The sequence below is a fragment of the Musa acuminata genome, chromosome BXJ3-9 (assembly GCF_036884655.1).
Source record: "Musa acuminata AAA Group cultivar baxijiao chromosome BXJ3-9, Cavendish_Baxijiao_AAA, whole genome shotgun sequence".
In the NCBI taxonomy this organism is placed as follows: Eukaryota; Viridiplantae; Streptophyta; class Magnoliopsida; order Zingiberales; family Musaceae; genus Musa; species Musa acuminata.
Genome location: NC_088357.1, coordinates 48781625 through 48799167, shown reverse-complemented (window position 1 = coordinate 48799167; position 17543 = coordinate 48781625). Strand labels below are relative to the sequence as shown.

The 17543-nt window shown below is 42.7% G+C and overlaps 5 protein-coding genes across 8 annotated transcripts; all 5 read left to right on the top strand.

The window, feature by feature from the left end:
• Positions 1-630: 630 nt before the first annotated feature.
• Positions 631-1755, top strand: LOC103999481 (CASP-like protein 1E1). The gene is made up of 2 exons (XM_009421237.3): positions 631-1120; positions 1229-1755. The coding sequence occupies exons 1-2, from the start codon at positions 798-800 to the stop codon at positions 1569-1571; spliced, it is 666 nt and encodes a 221-aa protein (XP_009419512.2). The 5' UTR covers positions 631-797; the 3' UTR covers positions 1572-1755.
• A 227-nt stretch (positions 1756-1982) lies between these two features.
• Positions 1983-5922, top strand: LOC135648403 (acyl carrier protein 1, chloroplastic-like). Its single transcript, XM_065166061.1, has 4 exons — positions 1983-2181; positions 3838-3948; positions 4844-4966; positions 5569-5922. Exons 1-4 carry the CDS (start codon positions 2119-2121, stop codon positions 5695-5697), a joined length of 426 nt encoding a protein of 141 aa, XP_065022133.1. The 5' UTR covers positions 1983-2118; the 3' UTR covers positions 5698-5922.
• A 2350-nt stretch (positions 5923-8272) lies between these two features.
• LOC135648424 (peroxidase 24-like) lies at positions 8273-9798 on the top strand. The gene is made up of 4 exons (XM_065166115.1): positions 8273-8553; positions 8657-8848; positions 8956-9121; positions 9256-9798. Exons 1-4 carry the CDS (start codon positions 8344-8346, stop codon positions 9657-9659), a joined length of 972 nt encoding a protein of 323 aa, XP_065022187.1. The 5' UTR covers positions 8273-8343; the 3' UTR covers positions 9660-9798.
• A 326-nt stretch (positions 9799-10124) lies between these two features.
• On the top strand, positions 10125-13104 carry LOC103999484 (uncharacterized). 3 transcript variants are annotated; one of them, XM_065166922.1, is made up of 8 exons: positions 10125-10326; positions 11252-11309; positions 11395-11703; positions 11783-11831; positions 11921-12015; positions 12128-12249; positions 12641-12723; positions 12853-13104. In XM_065166922.1, exons 1-7 carry the CDS (start codon positions 10187-10189, stop codon positions 12690-12692), a joined length of 825 nt encoding a protein of 274 aa, XP_065022994.1. In that variant the 5' UTR covers positions 10125-10186; the 3' UTR covers positions 12693-12723; positions 12853-13104. The 3 variants fall into 3 exon arrangements, with proteins under 3 accessions (XP_065022994.1, XP_009419516.3, XP_018673806.2); XM_009421241.3 differs by lacking the exon at positions 12641-12723; XM_018818261.2 differs by having other exon boundaries at positions 12641-13104.
• A 678-nt stretch (positions 13105-13782) lies between these two features.
• On the top strand, positions 13783-17364 carry LOC135648909 (uncharacterized). Of its 2 annotated transcripts, XM_065166926.1 has the most exons (8): positions 13785-13941; positions 14138-14218; positions 14993-15121; positions 15513-15595; positions 15947-16108; positions 16445-16555; positions 16718-16784; positions 16879-17364. In XM_065166926.1, exons 3-8 carry the CDS (start codon positions 15004-15006, stop codon positions 17139-17141), a joined length of 804 nt encoding a protein of 267 aa, XP_065022998.1. In that variant the 5' UTR covers positions 13785-13941; positions 14138-14218; positions 14993-15003; the 3' UTR covers positions 17142-17364. The 2 variants fall into 2 exon arrangements, with proteins under 2 accessions (XP_065022997.1, XP_065022998.1); XM_065166925.1 differs by lacking the exon at positions 14138-14218 and having other exon boundaries at positions 13783-13941.
• Positions 17365-17543: the final 179 nt, after the last annotated feature.

Sequence of the window (17543 nt, the reverse complement as noted above, 5' to 3'; positions counted from 1 at the left end):
GTGATCATTCTCTCTTTTAGGGGTCTACATTTAATACATCATTAAAGCTTGACGATAATCTTATGCTATCTTCACGTAGCTTGGGATCCTTATCTTCGAGCATCGCAACTGCGTTGACGTAAACGCAGGCTCATCGAGACTGGTTCAAATGCCACACCTGTAAGCTTGCGACTAGATGATTGAATAGTCAAACTTCCTGCGCTTGCTTTCGTTTCGTTTTCACATACGGACAGAGAGAGAGGGAGAGAGAGAGAGCGAGAGATGACAAAGTGTGTATTTCCCCGGAGGTGCTGCGGCCGTCTCACATACAGACGCCGCCATATGGGAAGTATATTGAATCACTGATGCCAACCGGTTGATTTGAGGATCACACGAGACTTGACGCAACGGAAAAGACAGCTAATCTGATCGCAGAATCCAAAATACGCTACGAAGAAACGAGGTTTAACTTTGACAAAATGATGATACATGCTAAATATCTTGTCTCCGCCTCCGCAGTAGTATACTTCCACATGTGATCTCAGTACGTGATACTCAATCCACATGGGCAGCACATTGTTTCCGCAATATGCGTCCCCACACGCTATATATACATGTGTATGTATGTATATACACACGCAGGGCGCCATACTATCTCCTATTTCCATTGGTAGATAGGCACAAGGAGTACTACTAGTGAGTGGTGCATTGGATGTTCTTCCTAGACTGGCTGGCTAGTTAGTTCGCGGCTTTTCTCTCCTTGACGTCTCTCGTATATAGCACTTAAAGTCTCTGATATCCTTCCTTCTCAAAGGGGAATGGAGTCCCAGAATAATGGGCCAGGTTTTGGTGGAATGCATGGGACAACCGGCGGCGAAGCCCACGATATTATTCATGCGGCAGCAGCGCCGCCAGCGATGCAATCGCCTCCTGCCTACAACGTCGGAGTGCCGGCTCCAGTGAGCTGGATGCGTCTACTGAGCTACATCCTCCGCATCAGCGCCATAGTCTTATCACTAGTCGCCACCATCGTGATGGGCACCGCCCGGGGGACCGTCACGGTTCTCTTCGTTAATCCTCTTACGGGTTTCGTATCCACCGTCACCGGATCGACCAAGTCGACCAACTCCGCAGCCTTCGTGTAGCAATTCCTCCCTAGATCATATCTTTCTAGCAATGTTGGCATCGAGGAGGAGCAAGTAGGTAGATATTTGCCTCCTAATCTTCTCTTGTTCTTTCTAAATCCCAGGTACTTTATAGTGGCCAACACCCTTGTGTCGTTCTACTCGGTGGTCTCCCTTGCGCTCCTCATCGCAAGCAAAGCTGGCAAAAGCATCATGTTACTGCCCTTCTCCATAGGCGACCTGGTCATGGTGGCCCTCCTCTTCTCCGGCAACGGTGCGGCAACTGCGATCAGCGTTGTGCTGGAGCACGGACAACAACGCTTGGCTGGGTGGTCAGAGATTTGCCACGCCGTCGGCGGCTTCTGCGCCCGCGTCAACGCCGCCATCGTTCTGTCGATGGTGGCATCCCTGGCGTACGTTCTGCTCGTCGTCCTCGGCCTCCTGGGCCTTCGTAAATCGAACTACTAGGTTTCCTCGTGGATGCAAGCCAATGTGATGTGCTTCTTCTTCTTCTTCTTCTACTTCTTCTTCTGCTTCAGCGTGTGGGATCGTCGACTCGTTTGTGTTTGAAGTTGTTCATGGTGACTTGGAATTAATGGTGAAAATATTTGTGTAAGGATGAACAATAAATCGGCAAGGATGCTTCGAATGAAAAGAGCGTGAAGAAGGTTATACAAATAGTCAAATCCTAATTTCCTCCCGCAATAAGATCAAATATAATGTCAATGTTCGTAGTAACATTAGCATTAAAGGCGGTAAGAGTGTGTGTCGACGAATTCGAGGGTTTTAGATACTGGACGGGTCAACATTGGTAAGGCCGGGATGGGCCAGTAGTGATGATATAAAGAGCAGGCAGGTCGGCAGATGCCTTCTCCTGGATGGCCTTTTGGTCATTTTAACGTCGATATTACCGAAGCCACCTCGCTCCTCTTTATGATCAGCCGCCTCCCCGTTGCCTCACTTGCGCCCCTTGTGTTCCTCTCTCTCTTGTCATCTTCGGGTCGATCTGTCGGCAATGGCTTCCGTCACGGGAACGGCGATCTCAATCTCCGCACGGCCGTCGCGGCGATCGCTGCAGGTGGCAATCGCCTTTTATATCGTCTTTCCGTGATCTCAACTTCGTTGCTTTGTTTTTCGCCCTTCTGCAAGGTTTTTCGTCGGATTGATCTCTCCGGAATTGCGGATCTGGTTACTTCATTAAGATGTTATCTATTTCTTTTTTCGTTGAGCTCTGTTTGATTCTGTAGATCTGAGAACGGCATGGTAAACTCTTTTTCTTCTTCTTTTGGAGATCTTCGATTCGGATGGATCGACTGGATTGATCCATCAGAGCGCCTTGATTCATATAGTTTGCTACTTTGTTATTAAGCTAGCCTCACCAGAAGATCATTCGAAGCATACTGCTGTGAGTAATGACGGTCATTGTCAAATATAGACACTTTAGTCTCGTCTTTGAACTGATCACCAACCCGTCAAAAATTTCAAAGATTTCCGTAGTCTGAAGAACCCCTAAATATTGAACTCAACATCAGCAAAGACAACGTTTCATTTTAGGAGGGTATAACGGAAACCGGAAGCACAAAATTAATTTGTGGTTTTGGCATTTTCTTTAGAACATTCTAAAGATCATTGATTGCTAGAAAATGTTTCCTTTCCCAGATCGGTTATCATCATGGAAGAGGTTGTTTTCTTTTTTTTTTGTCGACTTATTGAAGAAATTGAATGTGATCTCCATGTTCTTTATTTAACCTGATAAAAATTTATTGCCCCTTCTTAATCTCACAAAGTAGGTTTTATTTCTTTGAGTTTTTTAGTGAGGTCGAATATTGTTGTCAATCAAGATTTACTGGAATCACATTTTGCACTTAATTGTTTAATTAAATGATGTTGTCTGACCTCTTTTCTAACCTCTTTCCTCGTTGCTATACTATCACATGCGACATGATGCCCTAGAGATTCTAACACCTAGAGTAAAGGTTTGGGCAATCATGTGCAATTTGTGTGATTCATCAAGTAAACATGAAATTTGCATGCAGAAGATAGTGATGCTAAAGCCCCGTAGTTTATGAAAGCGAGTCCGGGTTTCGCAACATTGCATTTCGAATGATGATTAATCAAAGACCTAATTTATCGGAATTGAACATGAAATTTGCATGCAGAAGATGGTGATGCTAAAACCCTGTAGTTATGAAAGCAAGGCCGGATTTCGCAGCATTGCATTTCCAATGATGATTAATCAAAAACATTATTTATCGGATTTGAACAGACAATTTAGGTTGTTGGGGTTTTAAAATAGATCCATTGATTTTTTTATATATCTTAATCATCTGAATATTTATTGGAAAATTTTGGTGAGTTTTGTGTACTTGATTTGTTTTGTGGTGTCGTTGACGGGAATGTTTGTTCCACTAAATTTCGTGTTGCATATAATTTCTCCAGTTTGAGAATAAGGGTGCCTACTACCGCCCTTTATATCCAAGATTTTAACTTATTATTCACTCATCAGTAACTGGGCTTTCTATGGACATAGCATTACATATTCACTGCCAAGTAGTATATTTTATCATTTCAATTTACGTACCAAACTTTTCAGCTTTAGTCCTTTACTTAACAACTTGCTCGAACCTACCGATGGCACACATGTGTTGTTGGTATACTACTTGACCCATGCTGTTCTATTGAACGAACTGTTGGTTAGTCTACATGATGATATGATTTTGTTTCTGGTTTGCAGGTATTTAATGGCTTATCTGTTGTCAAATCCGTTTCTTTTGCCAGCCAAAGAAAGAGCATTCCGTCATTAAGATCACACCCAGCAACATCACGCTTTCGGATTTCTTGTGCTGTATGTTTCTTTTGCCCCTTTATCTGCCATAAGTTTTTTACTATCAGTCTCACTATCATGCCTTTGTTTTAGAACTGCTGCTGTCCTCTTTTGTTAGTTTCCATCCAATATTACTACAAGGTCCAAAAAAGGAGATTTCTCTGCAAGACATCATTTTACCAGAAATTTCTAAATTCAATGTATAGCTATCTTGCATTTCATGCATTTCTTGAGATACTATAGATAATAGCAACTAGTGAATTAGGCAAACAGAGAATATGGTCGTATTTTGCTACTGGAAAAAAAGATATTTTTCATCCAATATATATATTTTTTCCTAACATTAGCAAATTTTTTTATTGTACTTACCAATATCGTTATTCTGTGCATGTCGTCATTGTCATATTGTAGCAAATTAATTACTTTGCTATAATTAAATATTTGGTGGCATGTGGTTTGAGTAATATTTGGTGAAGTGTTTTAGTTGCCTCATTTCCAGTAGAATTTTTTTGTTAATTTTGCTGTTGTAAGGGCATTAATTAATAATATTTTGCTTCAGCACCAAATTCTGAAATCTTACGTACTCAAATCTTAAACACATGCTCCATTGTCTTGGAATTTGTCAAAAGTCTATCCATGGGATACTTCCTGAATGCTTGCCATGTTTCAGAATGGTCAGTTTTATGTAGTTACTAAAAAGGGATATCCTTTAGATACTGAGGATACCTGGATAACGTGGTCATCTTGGTTAACTGGAGGGAGAATAGGATTTCTGTTGATTGTATAATGATGTTTCAATCTCATTTAGACTAATTTTTTCTTGCATGCTTTTGAGCACTTCATTTTGACATGAGTTATGCTTATTAGATTAATAGTTAATAGTTATATTTTCATCATCATATATTTGGTAAAACAGGCCAAACCAGAGACACTGGAGATGGTTTGTAATATAGTGAAGAAGCAGTTGGCACTCCCTGAAAACGCCACTGTCGCTGGACACTCAAAGTTTGCTGATCTTGGGGCTGATTCTCTTGACACGGTACCATCCACATCTCTGATCTTACCGGAAATGTTGTCGAGAAAGAAATATCTAAGTTTGTTTCTGCTTCGAGTACTCAAAAGATAGCAAAACTTATACGGTTTAGTGGAGAATTTACATTAGAGCCTAATCAAAGAGTGACGATGTGTGAACTAATCTACTAAATCACTCCAAATGAGTTCCATTCTTCTGTAGCTTGCTCTAGGAGTGAAAATGCCATGGTTTGGAGAATAATTTTTATTATATCCCCATTCATGATAGCTTTTCTTCTGGCACATTTGTCTCTGCTTCTATTTTGTGACAAGCTAGTTAACTGGCCAAGTTAAATTGTAGTTGATGCTAGTAACAAAAAAATGTTGAAGGTGATCTTTTCATAAATTCTGGTCGAAAGATTGGGTTGATGTGTTTGGTGTTTAGGCACGGTAATGTTTAGGCATGGTAATTTTCTGTGTTACCACCATCAAGCGGAGACGCAAAATGTGACGCCCTCATAATTTATCCAAATATATCGGTAGCAGTAGCTCGGACATGTAGAAAAAGTTACATGCCCTATTATGATTGGGTCTACAGTACATGATAATAAAATCAAACTTGTGGTGCAGGTTGAGGTTGTGATGGGTCTGGAGGAGGCATTTGGGATCACCGTCGAAGAAGACAGCGCCCAGAGCATTGTGACGGTGCAGGATGCCGCGGATCTGATCGAGGATCTGGTGTGTGCAAAATCTGCCTGAGTGAATCACGATGGTTCGGAAGACATGCTTCCTCATCCTCGATCTTTTTCAAGTCATCCTTGTTTTCGTCTGCGTCCTAAGGTAGTTTTCTTTCTGTCAAAGGAAAACCCCAAGAAACTGTTTTCAGGCTTTTATTTTCTTATTGGTTTGTGATTGGAAGTATCATGACACGCAATTTCAACTAAGAACCGACATCTATATATTGTGTGGATTTTTCTTGCTTTATGTCATCCCTGCAGTAGGCTGTGGACGTTTTCTACTCGGAGCGCTTTGGTATCTTACAAAAGTGTTGATCTGAACAATGCTGTTTTATCATCGTCGTCCCGTATATTGAAATTAATAAAACGGCTTGATAGGTTCAATTGAAAAAGAAATATATGTTTGTCCGACCTTTTTTTGCTAATTTGTGGTTGTGTATGTTATAATTGTTTGTTTTTAATTCGACCCGACTCGGGGATTATTATTATTGGACTGCAAGGTTGAGTCACTCGTGGAATTATGGTAGAAGCGGTTTGGTGCCCGGCAACCACAGAGTCATGCAATAATATTTCATCTTTAATCGATGCCATGATTGTGGTTAATAAGCAAGAAAAACTTGTGGATGGATGCCATATATACCATAATTCTAATGCAGGGTTGAATCTTTGGGGTCGAGGATGACATATATACCATAGTTCCCACTACCAGCTTTCATCTCTCTGATGTTGGCGATATCTAAGTTTCAGTCACTAGTGCACTTCGTCACAGTATCTATCTTCGGTGCATCATCCGTGACAGAAAAAGAAGAAAAAACAAAAAGAAAGAATGAATATATTAATCTTCTCTTTTCGTCGGCTACATATAAATAATGGTCCCCTTTATTTCTTCTAAGCTCCCTGGGTGTATATAAGAATGCTGGGGGGGGGGGGGGGGAGGGGCGGGCGGTGCATTCGATGTAGGGGGGAGACGTACAAATGGCTGCTTGCAACTCGTAAGCGTCAAGGATTGGATAATATTTTTTTGGTTGGTTTCGTCGATAGCTTCGTGCCCAAGTCAACTCCACACGTCCTATAGCACGGATTTGATGGATAGCATGGCATGGTTTTGCGCGAATCCCTTGCGTTGGTTGACGGTGCCATGCGCCGCGCCCTCGTTCAACAAAGAAAGGGAACGCCGTTTGCGACGAGAAAGACACACCGGTCGGTTTTCCTCTTCTTCTCATCGTTATTGCTTTGTGTTTGCCAATAAACATTGGAAGCCAATGGGCGATTACCGAGACGAACGACGACGACTTTGGCCTCGGAGCGCATGTGATTTTGTGGACGATTACTCTTCATTAGCTGGACAGTACCGTTGACTACATGGATGGATGGACAGTACCGTTGACTGCATGGATGATAACTCATGTTCTCCTCCCGGACTCCACGCCACTTCACATGCAGTGCGCAACACACGATATCAACAGGGTACAGACGCAGCCCTCATCTCCTGCGGGCTCATCATCGGTGCTTACAGAACATATATAAATGTTTTTGCCGTGAACCTGTCGCCCGAATAAAGGGCGTCTCTCCATCTTTCCACGCATCATCAGTACGTTCAATTGGCCGCTTACTTCCACTGCTCGTGGCCTCCACCTTCTCTCTCTGTCTCTCTCGTTTCATCATCACCTAACTCTTATGTATTAATGAGGGACACCACAAAGTCAAAGTCAACTAGATGGGCATAAAAGAGGTTTTGTATTATTAATACTATATGCATTCCTGGTTCCCTCGTTTCTCTTATCATATTCATTTGATTCGGGACAAGAGGTTTACCGGGAAAAGACGACGAGGCCATTTGAGACTCTGCATCGCAACCTGCCTCGTTAAGAAAAAAGACACTCAGAATGCTACTCGCTAATCAATTATTACGCCAACGGGGCGGGCAGCTAATCGATTCCTATCCATCCATGTCTGTTTGCTTCTTTTTATTTTTCTGATGTCTCCTGTCCACACCATCCATATGTGACGACCATTAATGTGCCGAGACGAATCTTTTCTTGGATGAATGTGTCATATGTAAATCGTATCACTAACCCGATGACTTACTGCAATCGGCTGCATGCACTCTTTCTTTTGTTATCTCTCTACGACTAAGAGGGGAGGTAACCAAATTGGTCGATGGTAATGATGTCGCATCGGGTTAATGAATTGTATTCTCAATTACTGACTGCTTAAACAACAACCAAAAAACAAAAGAGAGGTTAGTTCTAGCAAACATCACCAGGATCATCATCTTCTTCTTCATAGCCAGCATGCGAAGGAGAATTCCGTGACTCCAAATGGTCAACGATGAATAAATATTTTTGTCAGACTTATAGATGAACGATTTAGACTAGGTTTAGCTGGTGCATGGAAGCTGCACGCAACCTTCCTCAGCTTTATACTCATCGATCTCATTGTTGCATTAGCAAGATCGTTTTGACCCACAAGTCCATGACACATGCGAAGAAGAGAGCGTCTTCACGTCTTCATCAACCAAAGATAGCCTTAAACAATCTACAGTTGCCAGCCCCTCGATCTTACTCTCGAATCTTGTATATAAAGGGCAGCATGGAGCTTAAAGCTCGACGGATGTAGCCAGCTAGCGGATTCATACTAGCAGCAGTAGCAAACGGCAAGCACAGAGATGAAGGCCACCTTCCTCCTTCTGGCCTGTGTGGTGCTTCTTGGCCTCTCTTCCGGAGGGCAAGCAGATGAACTAAAAAAGCACTTCTACAAGAAGCTGTGCCCTCAGGCCGAGCAAATGGTTCAGGACTTGGTGTGGGCAAGCGTCGAGAGCAACTCGACGCTGCCTGCAAAACTCCTGAGATTGTTCTTCCATGACTGTTTCGTGAGGGTAAGCGCACGGAGGCTCATGGTTAATTGTCATGCATATCCATATGGATACATATATAGCCCTCCTGACTGACACGATGTGGCTGCATGCATGCGTACGACAGGGTTGTGATGCCTCCGTGTTGCTGGATTCAACAGCGAACATTAGCGCCGAAAAGGATGCCATCCCGAACCGATCGCTAGCAGGCTTCGAAGTCATCGATCAGGTGAAGGCGGCGTTGGAGAAGGCTTGCCCAGGGAGGGTCTCCTGCGCTGACATAGTTGCGTTGGCCGCAAGAGACTCGGTATCCTTTCAAGTAAGTCGCTGACGATCGACTTGCACTGCACAAACCTTACGTGGTTTCTTGTTGTGTGTACCAACTTTGACTCTTAGCCGTGTTAAGTGTTTGATGTTTGATGGCAGTTTCAGAAGCCTCTCTGGGAAGTGAAGACCGGCCGAAGGGACGGCAATGTATCACTCGCATCCGAGGCCCTCGCCGACATTCCTTCACCCGGCGCCAACTTCACCAGGCTCGTTCAACAGTTCGCCAGCAAGAATCTGGACGTCGAGGACCTCGTCGTCTTATCAGGTATAGCATAGTATATATAAGTAGACACCATGAAAACCCAGTTACATCTGCCGAACCAATCTGCAACCCTCGAGTGCTTGTGCTTTCACTAGTTGTATAGGATTAAGTAACACGAATTTGATGCTGTCTGGCAGGTGCACACACCATTGGCGTCGGGCACTGCGGCATCATCAGGAACAGGCTCTACAACTTCACCGGCAAAGGCGACACCGACCCGTCCCTGAACGCGACCCACGCTGCGTTCCTGAAGACGCAGTGCAGTCCGACCGACAGAACAACGACAGTGGAGATGGATCCAGGGAGCAGCCTGTCGTTCGACGACCACTACTACGTCACCCTGAAGCAGAAGGAGGGCCTGTTCCAGTCCGACGCCGCCCTCCTGACCGACGGCAAATCGAGCAAGATCGTGGACAAGCTGCTCGACTCCGGCGATTTCTTCGATGCGTTCGGGAAGTCGATAACGAGGATGGGCAACATCGGGGTTCTCACGGGGACCGACGGGCAGATCAGGAGCAACTGTCACGCCGTGAACCGATGATTGAACCCTGAGCTTCTGCCGATGCGGTGGTGTAGCCGACTGCTGTCGCTGCTTTCTCTATCCCTAATGTGATCATGGATCCACGTGTTTTAATCTCCATCTAACATGCACTCATCTGAGATGATGATTATTATTATCATTACTACCTTTTGCATTTTTATATTTTGAGCGATATATATACCTTAAATAAAAAAATACGCGGATCCGTATCACGTGTCGGATGTGTGATTAAAAGTGGCTACGGGTATTGCTTCACAGATTCCGACCCGTTAAGCGCGCAGCCGCCGCCGTTGTGTGTGTGGTTTGAAATCGGCATGGATGTGTTATTACACGTGGCTACGGGTATTGCTTCCGGGACTCCGACCCGTTAAGCGCAGCTGCCGTTGCGTGTGTGGTTTGAAATCGGCATGGCTGCGTGATTAAAAGTGGCTACGGGTATTGCTTCCCAGACTCTGACCCGTTAAGCGCAGCCGCTATTGCGTGTGTTTTGAAATCTTCCTCCCGTCCTCAGTTTCTGGTCGGAGCATATGGAATCGGGAGGAGGAGGGCGGCCAGGTTTTATGGAGATCGAGGCGGCAGCGGCGGACGGGTTGGGGAGATCGGACATCTTCCACATCGTCAAGGAGATCCTCGGGTTCGTCCTCTACATGCACCAACAGATCCCGTCGTAAGCCCTTCGGACCCTAGTTTACCCTTACATTTCTTGCTCTTTCTCTTGCAATTTCTTTTCTTTCCGGCAATGTACGAGAGGAATCAACGGAAAAGGGATGGATCGGTGATGATGGAGGACGTTGTTGTGATCTTGTGCAAGATGGGCGGACGTTGCGTGTTTCGTGCACCCAAATTCTTTTGGGGTTTCGTTTGGCGTGATGTTGTTTTCTCGAATGTTTCGTGCATCCAAATTATTTTGTGGTTTCGTTTGTCGTGATATTGGTTTTCTCAATTGTTTCGTGCACCCAAATTGCTTTGGGGCTTCGTTTGGCGTGATATTGGTTTTCTCGAAGGGGTGGGTTCTCGGAGGACTTTTTCTCATTCGCGATTTTTCTGTTCGAGAGTAGTTCTCTTATATCCATTTTCTGGTTGATTGTTTCCAACTTGCAATGTTTAGCTCGGAAGATAAAGGTTTAATTAACGCAGCTGAATTCTGAGAGCCAATTTATCCGTTCGTCTTTGATTGGTTGTATGACAGTGAAATCAAGTGGTCGGTTCTGATTATCCCATCCCGATCGAGAAACATATCGATTTTATATGTTAAGTTCCTACAGTTTTGATTCCAAATTTCGCAATACTTTCTTCCCCCCCCCCCAACCACAGAAAAAAAGTATACTACACACATTTAGTTTGATTGTGTGTAGTATACTTTCACAGTTATACTGAACACATTCAAACTAAATGTGTGCAGTATAACTGTTACGCATTTCTAGAATAAAATCATTTAATCAGTGTTAGAAATATCAGAGTTCCACCAAACATGTAAATTGAGTCTGCTTCTCGTTTCCTTTGCGATTCGGTGTCCTTTTACAGATGAATATAATTGGTTACATCAATTTGAAGATGAATAAGAGCATTTCTTGGTATTCTCGTCGCTGCAGGCTGCTTCAACACCTCGAAAATGAATTTGATGCTCTAAAGGAGGAACATGAAAGTTTGGTAGGTCAAACGGTCAATATATATCTCAGTTATGATCTTTCGAGCGGGCTGAAATGTTCTCATCCAAAGAAGCTCCTGTTCCTAGGAAGAGGCATGTCGAACACCGGAAGAATCAAAGGCATCCGATAGGAGGAAACATAATTTGAGGAAAAGAGAGATCAAACAGGGGATCAGGAGGCTGGACAAATTGATGTGTTCCAAATCGAGCTTACTTTCTGCTTTTCGACTGGCGCTGGAGGAGATGCCTGACATTCGAGAAGTTACTTTGATTCTTGGAGCGAGTATTGTGAGACCTCAATACGTATACCAGCTGGTATTTTCTGGAGGGAATTTTGGTTCTGGAAATGCAAATAAATGCACTGAAAGGAAAATTTCTGATAATATTGCTAGAAAGGTTGGTTTCTCTTGGTCAACTCTAACTGGCCATCATGTGAACCGTCATACATTCTGTTTAACATGATTCTCATGACCAGGCCATTCGAGTTCTAATATCTGCTGGTGCCGGGAGTAGTACTTACACAGGTTTGTTCTAATTTTTCCACTCTTGCTATTTCCGATCAAGATAATTGACAACTGCCTTCACCTTAAAAATTATCTCTGATTGCTTTTAGGTCCGTCCAAGTTGTTCTTGCTCGTCAGAAGTTCCTCTACTTTCAGCCTGCCTCTGCATTTTTTTCCCAAGCGTGATTTCCGATTCGGCAAAAAGGTACTTTGACATTCCAGACGATGGTGATATGTTCTACTGTTTTGTTAGGCCGATGATGTCTTAATCTGTTGCAAAAAGGTTTTGTTTTCCTGATTCTTTGGCACCGCCACAGGTAGTACCACTCAAGTTACACATCAATTGCAAGATTCAAGCACGTGCCATGGATGATTTGCATCGAACATCACTTGCTGGCAGCTCCTTATGTCCTAATTCCACTGAATATGATGCGATCTGGTATGTAACCTCACATGCATTTTACTGCATTGATTTTGCATTAACCTTGGGTAAAAGTTTATCTATGTGGAATTGAGATATTAATCTCTTTCGGCAAGTTTTCCTGTATCCCATCATGAGGGCCAGTTCTACTTTTGAAATGCCTCGAATCTTTGACGGCCTTATTGCGTTCTTGTTCTAATACATGAAGAACTGCTTAGTAACTTGTAGTAAAGGAGCATGGGATTGAACTCAGAACAGTTTCTTTGTTTTGTTTGGCAGATATTCTATTAAAGCACCAAACTGTTAGTCATCAGGATTAATTAAGTATATTCTATTATCACTCAAGATTATATTACATACAGCTCATGTCATTACCCATTTAGTCAGCTCTACTTTTTCGGTTTTGTAGTTACGATAAGATTAACCTAACACTTGAGACTGAATGCCGAGGAAGAAGTTGATTGCTAGTTACCAGAATCCGATGGCACAATGGTAATGATATTGGTAGAAGATCAATCTTCAACCTCGCCTTTCTCTACTTGTGACTGGCCCAATAAAAGTGTGCTAATTTTGAAGAGTTTCTATTCCATGGCATCTCTAACAAGCTTAGCTTTTTTATAGGTTTCAATGCAAGCATGTCATCAGGGGTTTGCCTAGCAAGACTCCAGCAGAATGTTGAGAAGTTGTCATGTGTTTCATCATAACAAGGGCAATGAGACTTTTGTTTTTTTTGTCTTTTCCCCCCCTTTTCTACTGTCTATGGCGTATTGGTGGAACGGCAAATGATTTCGCCTTGCGATTTTAAACTCCAATTCTAATCTGTGTGGTTGATATCCATTCTGGAGAAGAGAACAAAGCAAAGATGATTCTTCATATTTTGGAGTTTGAAAACTTTTCTATGGGTCCATACGAGGAAGATAAATGGAATGCATGATTGACACAGATCAAGGAGAAACTGCCCAAAGCTTTCAGTTTCGAATGTAACTGAGGGAGGTCAAACATGACTCACAGACTGCATTTCTCGTACGGTCGAAGAATGCCATCAGATGTGGAGACGTTCCTAATGCGGAACCGAAAATTGAAGGAAACCAACAACCAAGTTTGTAGATGAAGTATTTATTATCTGAGAAGTTGCGACAGGTCTGGTAGCGCTGGCAAATGATGATTTGAGTGTTATGTACATATAAATCCATATTGAACTGTGGTTGGGCACTCAATCATCTGACCGATTTAATTAGAGAAAGCAATTTTCTTTTGATATGTTGTAAATTAGATTTGTTTTTACAACATGAACGGTTTGTTTAAAGAAGGAAGGCAACGGCGTCCACTACGTTCTTGGGCTCGAAACGGGTCATCCATCTTTGGGTCAACCAAGAGCGTTTCATGGCAATGATGCGAGTGATCGATTCCAGTAGACGTCAGCATCAAATGTCAAATTTCATGTATGAGCCGGTTCGATGTCGAACCGAACCCGATTTGAGATCGGACTCGCGTCGCGACTCGGTAAAATCTGGCGCCTCGACAAGCTACCAATGATTAACATAAAATAAACAGTCGCCCGGTATTTCCATCACCCCCGAAGTTGAACCCTAGCGAAGCGAAGCAAAGCAAGCCCGACTGCCGCCGGCGAGTTACTGAGAGCCGGTCGTCGCTCGCTGCCTCTCTCCCAATTCTCAAGCCTTGCCTGTCGTCGCCGGCCGCCGCCAAGTGGTTCTCTCTCGCTCTTTTCTTTTACTTGCTGCTCCATCGGAGCGTTCATTCAGATCCTGAGGAGCAGTGAGATCGGTGTCTTATAATTAGCACTTTGAGCCCTCATGAGTAGCAGTTCTGTGAATCAACCGACACGGCATTTCGTTGTCTTTATTTATTTTTATTTATCCTTCTTCTTGCCTTGGTGGTGATTCAGGTCGGGCAAAAGGGGGGGGTTGGGTTGTTGATCTTGGTTTCGATGATCGATTTTTGGGAGCAGTCGAGCTGTATTGTCCTGGTGGGCAAATACTATTTACCCATATGAGTAACTACTGATACTAGCGCATCGAATTAACAATACGTTTGGATTTGGTTTTGGCTGGAGTTACTGGCATTGCGGTAACTTCAGTTCTTGCATTTATCGGTCACATTCTATGTTTTGTTTATTGAACTGGATTGCTCCAGCGGCTATACCAGTTGGTAATTTTTGAAATGCCTCGATTTGGACTTCTTTTTCTTTCGTCTTTCGTTCTTACTCTTTAGTCTGGTACAACTTTCATGCCTGCATTGACCGTAACCCCCGCATGGATGGCATCGTATGAATTGACAGATAATTTTGTGGTTCGTGGTTTTGAAACCGAATAAATGTTAGACATGTAACATTTCTGTACAAAAGCTGCTAAATTGTCATTCGGCATGAAGAATGAAAAAAGAACAAAAAAAAAAAAGGGCTGACGTTGGTGTTTCCCTACTTAAAGTGACATCTGGATTTCGCCAGGAAATTGCCATCTCCAACTGATATTTATTTATTTAATTTTTTTCATTTAATGTGATTTTGAAGTTGACTGTTATCATGAACACACACATTGCCATTGGTTGTGTATTCTTAGTTTGTGATAGTAGCTAGTCACTTAGTTTCCTTGTTTCACGCATGATCTTTATAGGGCAATTTTTAAATTAAGATTATGAAAGTAACACTGTTATTGCACTCTTTTCTTGTATCATATATATTGTGTGCAATTGTTTGTTGCATTGTATTGACCACGACTCTTGCAATTCTTGGATTTGTTAGAATTAGATACCATGGTGGGATGGCAAAGGTGCCTACGTTCTGTTCTTCGCCAGGTCAATACCATGATGGAGCGCAATGGCCGTTCATCTGCCATTGGGTATGATGCTTGCACTAAGCTCTATTCACCAGGTAACCTTCTGAAAATTCATGACAAACACTTTTATTGAATGTGCCATCTCTGGTAGTGTGAATATGCATCACCAAGGCAATATTTCTAATCGTATGCATTTGTACCTCCTAAATAACTTTGGTTTTTGCATCCTATCCAATGGCTGAAATGCATATTATTGACAAATGCACCATAACCTACTTGATACAAAATTTGCTTTTTGCATTAGTATTAACCGGTGCATTTGTTTGTCTACAGATGTGAAATATGTAGCATCAGATTGGTATATTGTCTGACCTGAAGGATTACTAATTCTTTTTTTATTTTTCACATGACAGCCATTTCTAGTGTGACTTATTCTGTTATTCCTGAAGCTGAGCTGATTAAGAGGCAAATTTGTGTTTGTTGCAGGCCAATTTGCACATCCATGGATAGTTTCTGATATTTCTTCCTCAAGAATTGGAAGGCCTTCCTATCAATATTTGCAACATTTGGTAATTGCCTTAAAACATTACACATAAAATAAACTGTATGTCAGAATCAAGATAATGAAGAATGGAAGACCAATATACTATCTGCCTTCATTTCTTTTATACATCATTGAATTGTTGGACCTGCATTTAAGAAAATTAAGCTCTCCAGGTGCAAAGAAGCAGGATTTTTAGCACTAGAATTTTATTTAAGTTTCTTGATATAAAAGAAAAGTAAGATGCTTTTCTTACTTGCGACGTCATCGTTATTTTTCTTTAAACTTAACTACCTCAGAGTGACACAATTAAAAAGAAAAAAATAGTGACAGACAGTTGTTCATACTGTATTTTTGACCACATGTCCTCCTATTGCAGCAAATTTCCAGTTCGAGGAAACTGTTTGCGGAAGAAGATGCAAACATTGTACCTATTTCATCCCCTTTGACACCTCTTATGGGGGATCCTATGAAGACTGGAAAAAATGATGCACTATCAAAACCATTGAGGGTTCAAGCTATTAAGAAAGATATAAGACAGGTATACTTTATCCATAGCACCTTTTGTGCAGTTGTGGTTTCATAGTTGCTAGTTGCTCAGAAAAGCTGCACAGCATGAGTGCTCGTACTCTTTTTAAGATATAAACCCTTTGAGATCAGCCCATCTATGCAAGACGATTCAGTTTACTTCATGCTTGACCTTAAATACAGGCCTTATCTCTGCGTAAAGGGTACAAGGTTTGAAAATTTGGTTTGAACATGCTCCAAAACCAGTTTTTCTAGTATTGATTAAAACATTTGCTCAAATGCCTTGTGCATTGCACCCTTTGGGTTTTTGATTTTATCATTCATCTCTTATTGGATATGTTGATGTCAGAGTCCCAAGAAGGTTAATCTGGTTGCTAAACTAGTACGTGGAATGCGTGTTGAAGATGCTCTGTTGCAACTGCAAGTAACTGTCAAACGAGCTGCAAAGACCGTCTATCAGGTATCACAAAGCATCACCTCGTGTCTTGCAGGAGCAAAAATTTGATTCAGTTGTCGATTGTAATTGCATTCTTTGAATATTGGGAATGTTTCTGATATGTGAGCTTATTATCTATAAATTGCAGCCTATTTCAGAACCACTGCATTCTTGTATGTATTGCAGGTGATACATTCAGCCCGAGCTAATGCAGCTCATAATCATGGACTGGACCCAGATCGTCTTCTTGTTGGTAAGTGAATGCTTTGAGATATTTTTTTGGGGTGGGAGGGGAGACAATTAGCTGCCTGTCTCACATTTGCTGCTGTGGTGGGGTGGTGCGATAGACGAAGCCTTCGTCGGGAAGGGTGTGCATCTGAAGCGGATATCCTACCATGCTAAAGGGAGGAGTGGGATCATGGTGAGACCTAAATGTCGCCTGACGGTGGTGGTGAGAGAAACCACCCCAGAAGAGGAGGCGAAGATAGCCAAGCTGCGGGTTAGCAACTTCAAGAAGCTGACGAGGCGGGAGAGGCAGCTCTTCCCTCATCAGCTCATCGAGACCACTCCCAGGTGGGGCAGAAAGCGGGAAGCGGCTGCACCGGTGTAATGTATCCTTCTCTGCACGGTGCTCAGGAAAGAGATTGGATTCATCTGCTTTATTGTTGAGGTCCGTCTCAAAAAACACATCTGCAAGTAACTTGGAGCTGCCGAAGAATAAATGTTGAAGTCTTTCGCTGCTTGAGTTGGGACAGGAAAAGTGCAAAGCACACATGACTTCATGTAAACATGCCAAGGATGTTTGTGAGTATTTAACTCGTTTGTTCTTTTCAGATTAGAGGGCGGAGTTGGTACTATTCATCATCTACCTCCGCTCCTCTCTATTCACATCTTCTATAATGTTGTGTTACATAGAACGAAAACGCTCAGGCGGCTTACCCGCTCGCCTGTTTGCCTGATGCTTTTACATGCCACAGTGGAGCAATGAGGGTCCACCTGTGGGTCCTCTGCT